General features: G+C 54.5%; 1 protein-coding gene across 1 annotated transcript in view; it reads right to left on the bottom strand.

Moving 5' to 3' along the window:
- The window catches only part of SMOC2 (SPARC related modular calcium binding 2), a 154894-nt gene extending 141210 nt beyond the window's left edge, over positions 1 to 13684 (bottom strand). Inside the window, exon 1 of the mRNA XM_029223864.1 lies at positions 13601 to 13684. Within this exon, the coding sequence (XP_029079697.1) occupies positions 13601 to 13684 (84 nt within the window). The remainder of the gene's footprint in view (positions 1 to 13600) is intronic.
- Positions 13685 to 14025: the final 341 nt, after the last annotated feature.

The following is a 14025-nucleotide window of genomic DNA, read 5'->3' as shown; positions in this document are numbered from 1 at the left end:
ACACTGTGTACACAGTTGTATATTGTATATTGGGGAATGTATACAATATACAACATTGTATACACAGTTGTATATTGTGTATGGGGAATGCATACAATATACAACATTGTATACACAATATACAACTGAAGACCCCTAGCTTTCTGCTCCTGCATGTGGAGTTGGCCTGACCGACCACAGGGTCAGGAAGGCCTCCTGGGGAAAGAGCTGGTGTTTGTGGAGAGCGAGGGGCAGAAGAGAGCAAAGGCCCGCAAAACGCAGGCTCGCTGTAGGCGTCAGGCGAGGCTGCAGCAGAAGGCACGGCACGTGGCACCTCCACGCCGAGAAGAGCCAGGCGGGGGGAGGGCTCCTGGGGGTTCTGGTCCAGCCCGGGGCCTTGCTTCCCTCCCCGGAGCCGGACTCTCTGCCAGAGCCCCAGGGGGGACAAGGTGACCAGGGCAGCCTGGGTCACCCATGTGGTGACAGAAAAGGACAGTCCGCCTCCTGCAGCACTGGAGGCTGAGCCTGTGGCTCACCCATCCCTCCAGAATCCGCAAATCCAGGAATCACAACCAGAGTGGTGGCCCCAGAGCCCCAGACCCCCAGGATGGGTGGGCACCGTGAGACCACCGCCCCCTGGGGAGGCCGGCTAAGTCCTCCTGCCGTGACCACTAGTCACCTCTGAGGACCAGAGACGGGGCCGCAGCGAGGCGTCCTCCTGCACCAAAGCCGCGACGTCCTTGTCTTTGGGACACACCTGCAGGATCTCATCATCACAAGGTCCCTCCAGTCTTTTCCAAACAAGTCCTAGAGGCCCGAGTTGTCCTAAATCCCACATCCGAGTGTGTCTCATGACAGGACCTACAGTGTCTATCAGAGAAGGACAGCAAACCCGAGGCAAGGGAGCCAGGAACAGCTACAATGAGAGACGAAACAGATCAGGGATGCTCCTCTTAGACTAAAGGGAAGAGAAGGAGAGAGCTTCTGGAAAACCAAAGCTTCTGGAAGAGCCAGCGCCTTCCCTCCAACGGGCCTACTGTCCAGACGGAGTCCCGGCAAGACCCTGAGGGGATTCGGGCTCCGGGAGCAGAGGCCAGACTGCCATCGCACCCCCCATCCCGCAGGGCTCTCCGAGGCGGCTGGGAGACGTGTCCTCAGCCACCGCAATGCTGTGAGAGGATGATTTCAACCACATACGTGAGACTGGAATCCAGCATCCTGCATCTCTACAAACGGTGTCTCCGGGTCACTTCATAATTCAGAGGCAAACACAGGGAATGAATCACTGTCATTTAGCGAGTCCCACAGGAGGGCCACTGTCACCGCCTGTCATGGTCCCCAGGCCTCCAGGCTCACCCAGGACGCGGCTTCCCTGAAAGACAGCCCATGGAGGCGGCAGCCACGCGGTGGCTGAGTCTGCTCTGAGGTTTTGGTTCCTGGGATGCAGTTAACCCGAAGCCTCGCATGCTTTGGTTCAAAGTGTTTAAGCATCTACCCCACTCGACACCCCACGGGAGAGCCCAGGTTACCACAGCTCGCAAGTGGGGCTGAGTGACGGGAAATCTCAGGAGACCGAGGCCGTCCAGGAGGGGCACCACTCTTCCGCATTTCGTACCGTTTGCCCAGATGAAACAATTCCAGCATGACGTGGAAAAGTAGCCACGTTACGTTCACGTGCGTAATCGTGCCCCTGGCCGGGTCTTCTTACCAGTCCTGTTGCCTCAGTTTCACTTTTATTTCCCTGAGCGCACATCTCGCAGGCACAACTGTGAAGACAGCGCTCGTTAACCTGACCTCGTGATGAGCTCCCTGCCTGGTCACCACGTGGGCTGTTAAAGCCCCCTCTGCTTCTCGCCAGCTCCTCCCCAGGGCCCAGCCGTTCCCACCACTCTCAGGGGACCTAATCTCTGCTCTTCTCCCAGGAGAAGAAACCTCACCCTTCCTCTGACCAACTGCACCTGTCGCCCGAGACTCCAAGGCACTGTCCTGAAAAGGTGATGGGGCTTCTCTCTCCCATCTCACCTTGATCTGGCACCAGGCTGCACGGCTTTGCTGCCAGTTCGAACGAGGCCAACCCGACGGAGGTCAGCACAAGGGAGGACGTCACCGGGAGGAAGCACGGCCACTGCCCTGGGTCCCTCCGCTGGGTGGGACGCCCGTCGGACCTTCCAGGGCTGACAGGCTCCCGGCACTGCCACTCCTCGGGGGGAGACTGCCGCCTGTCACAAAGTTCGCCGTGTACTTCTTTCACATTTTAAGGAAAACTCATATTCCAGCCCCAAGCCAGCTGCCCCGTTCCCGTGCAGGGTGTGGGTGGAGGATAGAACATGGCCTTGCAGTGAAGACGAGTCAGCGGAACAGCTGGAAAGGCCGAGGGCCTCCTCGCCCAGCATCACACCTGCACCACCAGCCTGGCCCCCGCCCAGCATCAGGGCTGCTCCAGGAGCCTGCCTGCACCTCTGCTCTGACACCCGGGAAGGCTCCTCTTGGCTGCCCAGCCCTCCTCAGGGCCCTTCATGCTCCGCTCACCCCCTGCATCCTTCCAGGGCCCCAAATGAGGCCCCCACCCGTCTGGTGGGTGGTCCTCTGCACAGGATGCTCCCAGCCCCCTCCCACCCCCCTGGCTGCCTCCCAGGCCCTCAGGGCTCAGCTGAGAGCCACCTTCTGGGCCACATTTCTGACAGTGACATCTGGACACTGGCCCCAACCCTTGTCCATTGCTGTGTCTGCTGGACAAAAGGCCACATGACGCTGGACGGTGACCTGTTAGCCAGCGACGGGCACCCAGCTGAGAGGTCAGGTCCATCACTCCTCCGCGCACGTCCAGACACAGCCCGAGTGCCGTTCGGTGATTTTACTTACACGTTTCACGGTGCTCTTGCTTACCTTTTCTCCATCAAAGCCCCTCCATTCCCCAGGATGTGTGTTAAGGGAATCCCAAAAGCAAACTGATGGAACGCTGGGCTGAAGGATGAGTCAGTTACGTGCCCCACTGGCAGACCTCCAACCCCCGTCCCCTGCTCTACCTTGGGAATTCAGAGACAGGGAGGGATGCTGAGTCCTAAGAGCTTGGATCTCACTGCTGCAAAGGTACAGAGGGCTGTTCTGAGCGCTCAGTGAAACTGGAAAACCCAGAAAGTAGTATTAAAGGAGAAAAAGTGAAAAAAAAAACACCATTTGTAATTTTTTTTAAAAAAGTTCGAATTTGGTTTTGAGTCAAGTTCTGGGTTAATTTACATATTTTCTCAGACCCTCCACTTCACTGAGCCCCAGTCCTCGGGCCTGTCTGTCCTCCCTGCCCTGACCGGAGACCCGAGCTCCCTGGTGTGGGCAGGAGGCGGCCTGGCAGGGTCACAGCGCAGACGAAGGGCGAGGCCGGCTGGGAGTGACCACGTGCACACGGCGCAAGACTGCAGAAAGCCCGAGGGCTGGAGAGAGACAGAGAGAGACAGAGACACACAGAGAAGGAGGGACACAGAGGTTAACTAACTCTCTACCATGTCTTGGCCAATGAAATTCTTGTGCCCTTTTGTGTTAAATTAGGGGGTTGGATAAGAAGAGCACCAGGGCTGACGTGGCAACAGCCCCCAGGAAGAAAGGCCTGAGGGGGCCCCTCCCCAGGCCTAAGCCCACAGCCCACTTCCTGACCTCAGCACTCGGGCGACAATGCACGTGCGCCCACACCGAGGATTCCACACGCAGGGACAGGACAGAGCGTCCGGGGCGTGGGGCGATGCCGGGCGCCCAGGCCCCCTGGAGTCTCAGGAAGCCTCTGGGACCCAGCATCACCTGCCGGCTCCCCGAGTCCCCCTCATAGACACGGGGACCACGGCGAGGCCGGGCTGAGCCTGGAAATAAGCCAGGTTCTGAAGAGGTCGCAGCTGCCAAGGGACCTCAGAACACGGGCATGGCCCCTCCGCCCAACGTCTGCGGTACGACCTGCAGCCACGGCTGCAGGCAGTGAGGCTGGCCGTCCTCTTCAGGTAAAAAAAGAACAAGGGAAGAAAACGGCGGCCGAAAGGAGGCAAGGGGAGGGAGCGTTGGTGAGAATTTGAATGGGGCCAATTAGGACTTCTTAAACCGCCTTCAGATCTTTGGATGCAAAGAAATGTAAATGGTTTCTGGCCAGAGGTCGGTAAGAAAGTGTCTGAGGGAAGCGGGGCCGGGGCGCACCTCCCCGAGCCTTCCCCCAACAAAGCGAGTTTGCAGATTTTATTGGGAAAAGGCTCGGCTGGAAGAGAGGCTTTGAAAGCCTGAGCACAGACTGTTGATTTTCTGCAGTTAATGTTCTTTCGGGTTAAAATACATCATAAAATGGACATGTCTAAGAACGTCCACCCCCGAAGAACGCTGAAATACAATATTAATTTAGCCTGCAAGTAAGGGAAGCCACTGCTTTAAATAAAATCCATTCACTAAGTGACCAGATCTTGCAGCAGAAAGGAAACTGCATCTGCCGGCAGCCGGGCCCAGCAGACAGCCCACTGGGGCATCTTTCCTGGCTTCATTTATTAAAGCCAAAATCCTGCCTCGGGTACACAGCACTCTTACCTGGTATTTGAGTAATCGCCCTGAATTTAACCTGCATATCCCAGACTTCCGAAGAAAGTTGCTGGAAACCTCAAATAAAAACGTCCCTTGGTTGTTAATTCCCTAATTTAGTGTCCCTGCATCATGAGTCAAACCTCTAAAACTGGAAAGTTGAACGTGGCGCCTGAACCCAGACTAGGTGACGACCCAAGTCGCCAAGTGGCAGAAGCTTTGCGGGGGGTGGAGCCCGAGCCCACCCGCGGACCCCTGCCCGCCCGCCCCGGCGGAGCAGGCTGCTATCGGGCGCCCTCGTGTGGCCGGCGACGGAACAGTACGAAGAGGCGCTTCCCCTGGAGCCGCACCTGCGTCTCAAGCCGGGTGTAAACGGCGGAGAGATGCCACGGGCGCAGAGAAAGGGATTCGTGACTCCACCTGGATTATATCTCCGAGTGAAAAGAAAGATCTCGCTTTGGCAACTCCCTCCAAAAGATAAACCTCTGAAGAATGAAGACCTGATGAGCACGAGCCCATCATGTGTGGATCCTGCAAAGCTACAAGCTTAGTCGACGTGTACGTTCAGGTCAGAGCTGTTACTCACTTTCCTTGCCCTGAGGTGTTTGCAAAAATTTAAAACACACGCACCCACGAAAGGAACAAGGCGGCTTGGCAGGGCTGTTACCAGCACCGGAAACCGGCTCTCTCTACTTTACAAGAGAAAAGTGCAGGCTGTAAAGACCGTTTACTGCGTTACACTGAAGTTTCGGTCCGCGTGCGGGATGTTCTCACGCCGGTGCTGGGAGAGCAAGTCGGTGTGCCCAGGAGACGGCAGCCCTGCGCGGTGCAACACGGGTGGAGACCAGCGCTGCCTGAGTACTCGCAGCGGGTCCAACACCTTCCTTCACAAAGTGTCCGTACCGGGCCTGAGTAAGAGTCACAGGACGCGTACTTGGGAGTCCAAGTTAGTGTTTGATGATTTTTAAGTCACCGATTCTTTCCGGGGGGCGGGAGCACGTACCCAAATCCCCTGGGGATATTTCCTGGTTCAGGGAATCGTTGCAGCAGAGACAAAAGGCCCTGGGTCTCATCTCCTGGGAGTGAGTCCCAGCCCATCCCTCAATGTCCCCAGGCCAACCCATTTACAGGAAGGTGGAGGAGTGCTTAGCAGATTTACGAGAGCCTGAGGGGCTAGTTCCAACCTGGTAACGGGGTCAGGACGCAAATCTAGTTTTAACAGGAATAACGTATACACCACTTACGGGTTCAAAACATTCAAAGAAACAGTGCTGCGGGGGTGGGGGGGGGACTGGCTTAACGGAACCTCAGATTCAGAAAGTGACTTGGGCAAGTGGGCCAACCACACCCCAGTGTCATCAAGCAAGGTTATGCTCCCCTGTTGAGATCTCGTGTCTGGTCCTGAGGGCTCGTCAAAGGGTGTGGACCAACCGGAGCTCAGAGCGGAGCTTGGTTCAGAAAGCAGAGGGGGAACCTGCAGGGATGCCTTAGAAGGGAGGGTGGGAAGTGGGAGCAGGTGGGCACGGATGTCCGTAACGCACCTCACTTTCCGAGCCCCTCCAACACGGGAAGACGGAACCGGGCCCGGGAGGAAAGGGTCGGGACAGGAAGATACAGAAGAGGCACGGAGGGCATCTGGGCTTCAAAGACCTAGTGACCTTCCTTAAGTACCTAAATACTTGGCCCAAGGAAAGCAGATGACGTGAACTGTCGACTGATCAGCAGACGACAATTTTAAAGATTATGTGATTCTCAGCCTGTGTTAAAAGCAAGGTCCTCCAGTGTACCCAGGTCCAAGGAGAACCCTCCTGATGACAGATTTTACTCCATAGTCAACGGCATTGGTGCAGGGCACCAGAATTTCTCCTTATCTCTCTTTTTAATGTTTAAAACTTTCCATGTATCTGTTTCCCAAGGACAAAGGTCTTCCTGGCCTAGACTTTCCTTGGCGAGGGCCCTGATGTCACGGTCAGTTTGGTGCCACGGGAGAAACGGACCTTCCTCTCCTCCTCCTCTGACACAAGCACGTGCAACGCAACAGCCACAGTGGCCTGGCCGACAGCTCCTGCCCCTCTGGCACAGACGGGCCTGGCCCTGAGAGCAGAGCCCTGACCAGCGGTGGACATGACGGGAACTGAGCTCCGTCTGTCTGCCCCTGACTCGGCCACCTCCCTGTGAAGAAGGTGACAGTCCCTTAAGACAGGGGCAGCAAACACTTAAGTGGCTGATCTCTGAGAAGGAGTGAGGGAAACCTTCACATGTATCTCCTGCTGTATAAAGCTGATGTCGCGTCACAGGAGGGGCTCCAGGCGCCATGCTGCCCAGAACCCTGACCCCAAGACTGGCCATGAAATTCCCAAATGCCACTCACTCGGCCGTCTTAAGCCTGCAGCCAGCACAAAACCACAGGACAGTCATTTCTGTCTTTCAAAGGTCAAGTTTTTAAATTAATTTTAAATGTACTTTTTTTTTTTAAGTCTTGATGACACAGACCCAAGTCCTCTGCGGAATGAATTGATAGACAACTGAAAACAGACAATGCGCTAAATTCTGCTAGATACCTTCGTTCAGATCTCTTGAATTGTTTTTTAAAATGATAAGCATAAACGGAATTATTTTATTTTTATTTTGTACTCTCTGCTCCATACTTAAGAGTGTTTCTTATCAATGGCGTGACTGTATCTTATGACATCTCTTTATGTGAATCTGATGTGTAATGTAGGGAACAACCCCACAGTGACATCCGAAACTGAGGAAGTGACCCAGAGCGGCTCTGTGATGTGTCTTTGCATTTGCCTCTTCTTCTCAACGTTATAAGAAAAATTATCGTAGCGCAAGGAAAGTGCAATTATGTGGATGGAGTTCATGTGAAGAGAGATGAACCTGTGCGTGAGTTAGTTATGTGAGTAACCAGAAACAGTTAACCAGATCCAGGGAGGAAAAGTCAAGTCTACGCTAGGTTCTTCTGAAGATGAAGTTGGGCCCCAGAAGCGCTTAGATATGAGCAAAGAAAGGGAGAAAAGAGCAATTACACGTCAAAACCTCAACACTAGGGTTCAGTCGTGAGTTAACGCGTTGGAGCGACAACACCTAACACGCTCAGAGTTGTCATGAGACTGGTCAGTCACGCCAGAGGTAACCATGGCAACCACAAATCTCACCGTCCTCAACGGACAAGGTGCCCTAAGAAATTAAAATCAACAGTCTTCCCACTGGGCAATGTACTTTTTCATCATTCCTCAGAGTAATAAAAAGACATTTCTTATGCACTTTTCATTGAAACGGAGAAATGTGGCTCCCTGGCAGGAGTAAGGCGTCCACTGCCCAGCAGTCAGCACTCACGTCTGGATCAGACAAGAGCCAGTGCCACCTTCTTCCGAGGCCCCGAGGCCCCACCTCACGAGCCACCATGGCCTGGGCTAGGGAAGGGTCTGTCTTTTTCAGTCCGCTGGGGACTGGTATGGGATAGACCTGACCAGGGCAGGCAAAGCCACGGGAAATGAGACAGATTTTCTTAATCCCAGGAAGGAAATCTCATGTCTGCCATGCTGTCATCTCATAGGTAGGCTGGACCCATTTGCTCCTGGAGCCTTGATTATACGGAACAGAGTCAAAGATAAATACACAAAACAACCCACATTGGGCAAGATCCACCTATAGACTAGAGCATTTGGGGGCTAACAAAGTGATGAACTTGTTCTTTCAGCAGTGACTAAAACCCAACAGATGTGAGAACATCCCAAATGAAACGGGCCTAATAGATTCTGCCGTGCATCCTAAAGTGTTCTGGACCAGGGATCAAACACACACAGACGACCGTGTGCATCTAAACTCGTCATGCTTTCTGGGACTTCACTATTATTGGAAGACTCTTTGCCCGCAACCTCAAATGCTAAGAGTTGGCTTACCCTCCAACAAAAACATTTTAAAAATCTGCCATCGGCGTGGGCTTACTGATGGACAGGGCCGGCAACACAATGCTGGGGATAAAGTGACTGCAGTGGCCTACCCACAGCCACCAGGCCAGAGCGCGGTAGAGGGGGCCTACAGATGCTTTTAGGGGAAAGAGTATGAGGGGAAGAAACTAGAAAACCTCTTACGGATCTCAGTTAGTGCTAAAAAAGAAACAGTAACGTTAATGGTCATAGGAGAAGCAAAGGGAGTTCATTGTAATTTGGGCAGAGGCCTAAAAGATAAAGAAAAAAGATGACCAGGAAAAAGAAGAAAGTAAAAAGAGGGAAGATATGTGTTGAAGGAAGAAAAAGTTCACTTACTGTACTGACGTTGCACCTTCCCTTAACTGCCAGTTTAATTGGTTAATATCCCACATCATGCCATACGTAACACAAACCTGGATATAATTACAGCGTTACTAGACATTCCGAGAGGGCCTCCATGCTGAAAATTCTGATGAACTCTGGACAGCTAGTACAAGTTTCCGGTTATAATTTCTTGTTTCTCAATCACGACAATATAAATGTGAGGGACTATTTCACTGGCCTCTATTTATTTGTCTCTTATTACAAATCCTTGCTCTTTGGTCTTCAGCCTGGGACTACAGAACCACATAAGAATGCCTGTGATTATCACTTTTAGAATAACTTCTTCTTAGCCCGTATGAAACTAAGATTTCATTTTCTGAAACCTTTCCTCTCTGGGGCTTCAGTTAAATATTCAATATATTAAGTGTTACTTAAGCTCTAGAGATGTACAAGTATTAATAGGGGGATCTTGTGCCACGACCAACACCATCAACTGGGGAAACATAAAGGTGACAGTTCTAGTTTCCTATAAATGAACTCAGAAAATTATCTCTTCATTTTTCTTCTCCAATTCCAAAATCTACCTGGAAGTTCATCAGTCTGAGTCTATGACTCGTATGTGTGGAGCAGTGTACCTTTTAATTCAAAAATATGAACCGTTACCCTTGCCCTCTACGCCAGTGTTCCACCGCCAATCTTAATAACAGCCGCATTCTAAATTCCTAGACTCTCAGGAAGGCTTATTTTGATATAGAATTACTGAGAAGTCTGCTCTGTTCTGAACCGTTGCGCCCTGTGTTGGTTAGATCAACGCCCATTTACTGCACAATCGTGTTATAGCCTGAAGTTGCTTATACCTTTACTTATGGTCTTGATTTCAAATCAAAATTCAAGTTACTCCTCCAGATGTTTGGGTTTGCAGTCGCCACGTAAATGGGCTTCTAGGCTGGAAAATGTTGGTGATGTTCAGTTTCCTTTTCCTTAACCACCTCCGTGGTCCGTCTTCTGCTGAATGAAACGCAGCCTTCCCAGAGCGGCAAATGTACTCAGCGCATTTGCAGTGGGAGAAGAAAGAAACCGTAATCATTCCCTGGGAGCCTGGGCAGTGAGCGAGAACAGCATCTAGCAGGAGGGTCCACAGTCGCCCTGGAGCTGGAGGGGCACGCCAACATCCCAGCAGCATCAACATTAGACCCTCTTGTGCCAATAATGACACACTGTCACATGTATATGTGAGCAAATCCTGCCTTCCCAACTCCTTCCTTCTCTTTCAAAGCAAACAGATACACGCAGAGGTGGAAAACAGCCACTTCAACTCTGTCGGTGCACGTCTCCCCGACCGACAAGTCCTTTGCCCTCGCCGTGTGCTGGAGGCCAGCCAGGCTGGGAGGGAAGCGGCAGGGTCGAGCTGGACCATTCTCCCAGGAGACCCAGCCGCCAACAGTGCAGGGAAGCCCTCCACCCTGCCTAGGGAAGAGAAACAACCTCGGGTTGAATTTCTAAGCATCTGGATCAGGGCAGTGTCCGGGGCTCCAACAGGGCCTCTGGAACATGGATACGGCGGAGCCTTGCTGGTTAGGCTGCTGGGAGATCAACGAGAAAACACACACAAAGTGCCCTGGGAGCAAAGAAAGCTCAGTGGTGGACAGGAACCGGGGGAGCATCGTCACGGGTGGCCAGAAGCCACATGAGAAGGGGGGCCGTTGGCCTCTGCGTTCTCAGTGTGGGCAGAGTTCCCCTCAGGCAGCTCTAAAATCAATCCACTTGCCCCCCGGAAGGAAACACCCAGGGCCGGGTTTACTGGCTGTCTGTCAAAGTCCGCATAACCGCCCCTGTGATGCGATCACCTTTGAGGAATAGAATGATGTGTAGCCAGACCACTTACACTGGCAGGTGTTCCCTAGTCTCGGCCATGAGCAGAAATTTTTTAAAAAGTCAACCATTCTCATGAAAAAATGGACATGATCCGGCCTTAGGAGAAGAAGGAAGAAATAGAGGGGGACCAAGATTCGGGAAGGGTCGATACACTTCACAGCACCGTCTGCTGATTGGAAACAACACGGGGCTCACGGATGACCAGGCGATTATGCAAACCCTCAGAAAGTCCTAGGAAAACACACAAAGGTGCCATCTCTGAAGAATAACTTTGGTGGGGAAAAAAAGACAATTATCAAGCAAAGCAGATTCTCTTAGTCTTAAACAGCAAGTAGCAGAGGTGATCAAACCCACTGACACATCTGGCAACACTGTCCCCCAAACTAAGACCTTTCACTATAGGGAGAAGAAAACAAAGGCGTCATCCAGGGAAGCCAGCAACAAGCTTCTAACCCCCAGAGGCAGCGCCTCTTCCTGTCTCTACGAGAGAAGAAAGGGTGGTACAGAAAGGGGCAGACGGGCGAGTTTTCTCACTTGCCCGTCCACGCGGACACCATCCACCTCAGTAAAGCTCATACTCACCCAGAGCAAAGCCCTGTGCTCCACACACACATCCCTGACAGACAGAACCACCATGAGGCCAGTGTCCCCACACCTGAATGACACAGACACCTGTGAAAACTATGGCATCGGGCCCAACGGCATGGCTGCCGTCGGGAATAAGGTGTATTACAGAGCAGACACATGCCGGGTACGTGCACAAACGCCTTACCTTTAATCCCGGCAACGCGCTAAACACAGGGTATTGCTTCATCCGCACTTTACAGATAGGAACACTGAAAATTAAGAAAGCTAAGTAACTCGCCTCGGGTCACACATCCAGACGACTTCTAGTGGTCACTCCCAGTCTCCCAGGGACGGGCACTGTCTCTCTGATTTATTAAAGATCAGATGTAAATCTTGCAGAGAGAAAGCCACTGCTCTGGAAACAAGAGATCCCCAAATACTGGGAAACGATCTGAAAAGAGATGAGCACCACAGAAAATCCAGCACCTCCGACATTCCCTCACGGCCCATCAGCAAAACTTCTTGATGTCTTAGATATGGGGGGGGGGGGTTGTTTGCCAAAATATGTTGTGGCTTTAGCTTTTCTCCTGGGCGCAAAAGCAGCACAGCGCTTTATCTGCAAAAGCAGTTTTAAGGCAAAAGGTTTCCTCAGGAAGTACAGTCAAAGGGGGCCACATATGTACCATTTCTGCACAAGAATCCCACCTGTAGCTGGCATCACTGCCACCCGGGAACTCCTGAGACTGGGCAGCCTTGGGAAGGCTAAGGACGAGGGGCTTAAAGTAAATGCTTAACTAAGAAGAGTGGAGGGGAGAAAAGAGAAGAAAACCTATAGAGATTTCAGTTATTCCAATAACTAACGCCCTATTCTGCTTTTCCAACCCAGGAGGTTCCCTCAGGGGAGCACCCAGATGACATGTACTCTGGTCAGGAAATCTGTGGCCACCGTGGACAACCTGCTGCTTCATCTCTGGAAGAAACGTGGGGTCTCATTTTGAGACTTGGTCTGTTTATCTGCGGCCTTGCATGCGCTATGGCGGGGGAGGGCGTCTATGCGCCTGTGTGTATATAGATGGATAGACACACGGATACATAGAGCAAGGCTTGCTCCACCGCCCCTCTGCGGAGATAAAGGCTCTACAGGGAAAGCTGAGCGTGTGAAAACCTCCTTCAAGCTCCAGTTAGCAGTTTCTAATCTACAAGTCATTTGTGAGACACAAGGCAGGGACCCCAGAAGAATTTTAGGTATGAACCGTGAACTCACTAACTCCCTCCTGGTACTGCTCGAAAGGAAAGAAAAAAAAAAATGAAAAGGAGGCTCGGGGGCTGCTTGAGCTTGGCTGAAAAGCAGAACCCGGTTGCAGCCCATCTCACCCGTCGGTATTTTCGATACAATAAACGCCTTCAGGACGAGTCCCCGGCCACTTAAAAGCATCTCCCCACCAGAGGTGTTCTCTCTCCCTTCGTGTTTTCTCAAGCACTTGTTCAAAAACACATTTAAGTGGAATGTTTTCGTTTCTGCAGATTGCATTAATTATGGGTTTGCAAACACTGCAAGCCCACGAGGTCTGCCCGAGCCGGGGGCTGGGACACCAGGGACCAGCCGGCGGCCGGCGGCTTGGCTCGGCCCCTGCGCGGAGCTCCGCGCTTGGCACTGCGCGCCGGGCGGCCGGGCCCCGCCGAGAAGTCGCAGCTAAGAAAGCAAAAGCCGCCGCGGTCGGCGCGGTGACCCTGGCGCTCGGTACACCCGGCGCGGGGCCCCGGGGCCGGGGAGCGCAGGACGCGGAGCCCCCGGGGGCCCCCAATTTCTGCCTGCTCTAAGCAGGAAGGAAGACAATGTTCACTTGTTGTGTCATCTGCTTCCTCCAAGTTCACGTAGGGAGGGTCTCCGGGAGGGTCAGGCGAAACTTGCGGGGCCCACGAGCAGGGCCCCCTTGGCAGGCAAGCGCCACGCGGTCCGCGCGGCCGCGCGCCGAGAGCCGAGCCCGGGACACACCGGGCCGGGTGGGCGCCGAGGCCCCGCCGGGGACGCCCTCGGACAATCCGCCGGGCGGCGCCCTCGTCCCGAGACCTGGTTTACGCGCGATGCCCTGCCCACCCGCCGTGGCTGGGGCGGCACGGGACCCCCGATCGCACCCCCGGCCTGTCACCCGTGCCGGGGGGACCCCAGCAGCCCCGCGCGCGCACGCCGCCGAACCGCCCAGGCCCCACCTGTTTCGGCCGCGCCGGCGGAAGGAGGCGCCACCTCCCCTCCCCGAGGGTCACCTGCTCCCCATGCCTGGGCGCTTAGGCCTCAGGGGACCGCGGGGACCCCGCCGGACCCGGGCAGGAGGCGGCACGGCGCCACCGCCAGGTCCCCGCGGGCTGGGACTCACCGTGAGCGCCGAGAACTTCTGCGCGGGCGCCTGCGGGAGCAGCCCCGCGAGCAGCGGCAGCCAGCAGAGCCGGGGGAGCAGCATGGTGACCGGGCGCGGGGCCGGCGGGGCTCTCGGCCCCGGAGGGCGAGGGCGGCGCTCGGAACAGCGGCCGCGCCCTGCGCGCTGGCACGGCGGCCGGGGAGCCGGCGGAGGGGCTGCTCGGGGTCCTCTTCCCCAGCGCTCCGGGAGGCCCGGACTCAACCAGCTGCCCTCCCGGCACCCGGCGGTCCTCCGCGTCCTCTGCGGCTTCCCTGGCTCCTGTCAAATAACTGCCGAGCTTCCCGGATCCTCCTCCCGCCCGCCCACCCTCCTCCCTCCCTCCCGCCCCCCAGCCCCACCCCCCGCGCCCGCCGCCGCGCCCCGCTCGCTGGGCTCGGACGCCC

Source organism: Monodon monoceros, unplaced genomic scaffold (genome assembly GCF_005190385.1).
Source record: "Monodon monoceros isolate NGI ecotype Baffin Bay Population unplaced genomic scaffold, NGI_Narwhal_1 Super_Scaffold_15, whole genome shotgun sequence".
Classification (NCBI taxonomy): Eukaryota; Metazoa; Chordata; class Mammalia; order Artiodactyla; family Monodontidae; genus Monodon; species Monodon monoceros.
Note: the sequence above shows the minus strand (reverse complement) of the source record. Positions and strands in the feature narration are given on the sequence as shown.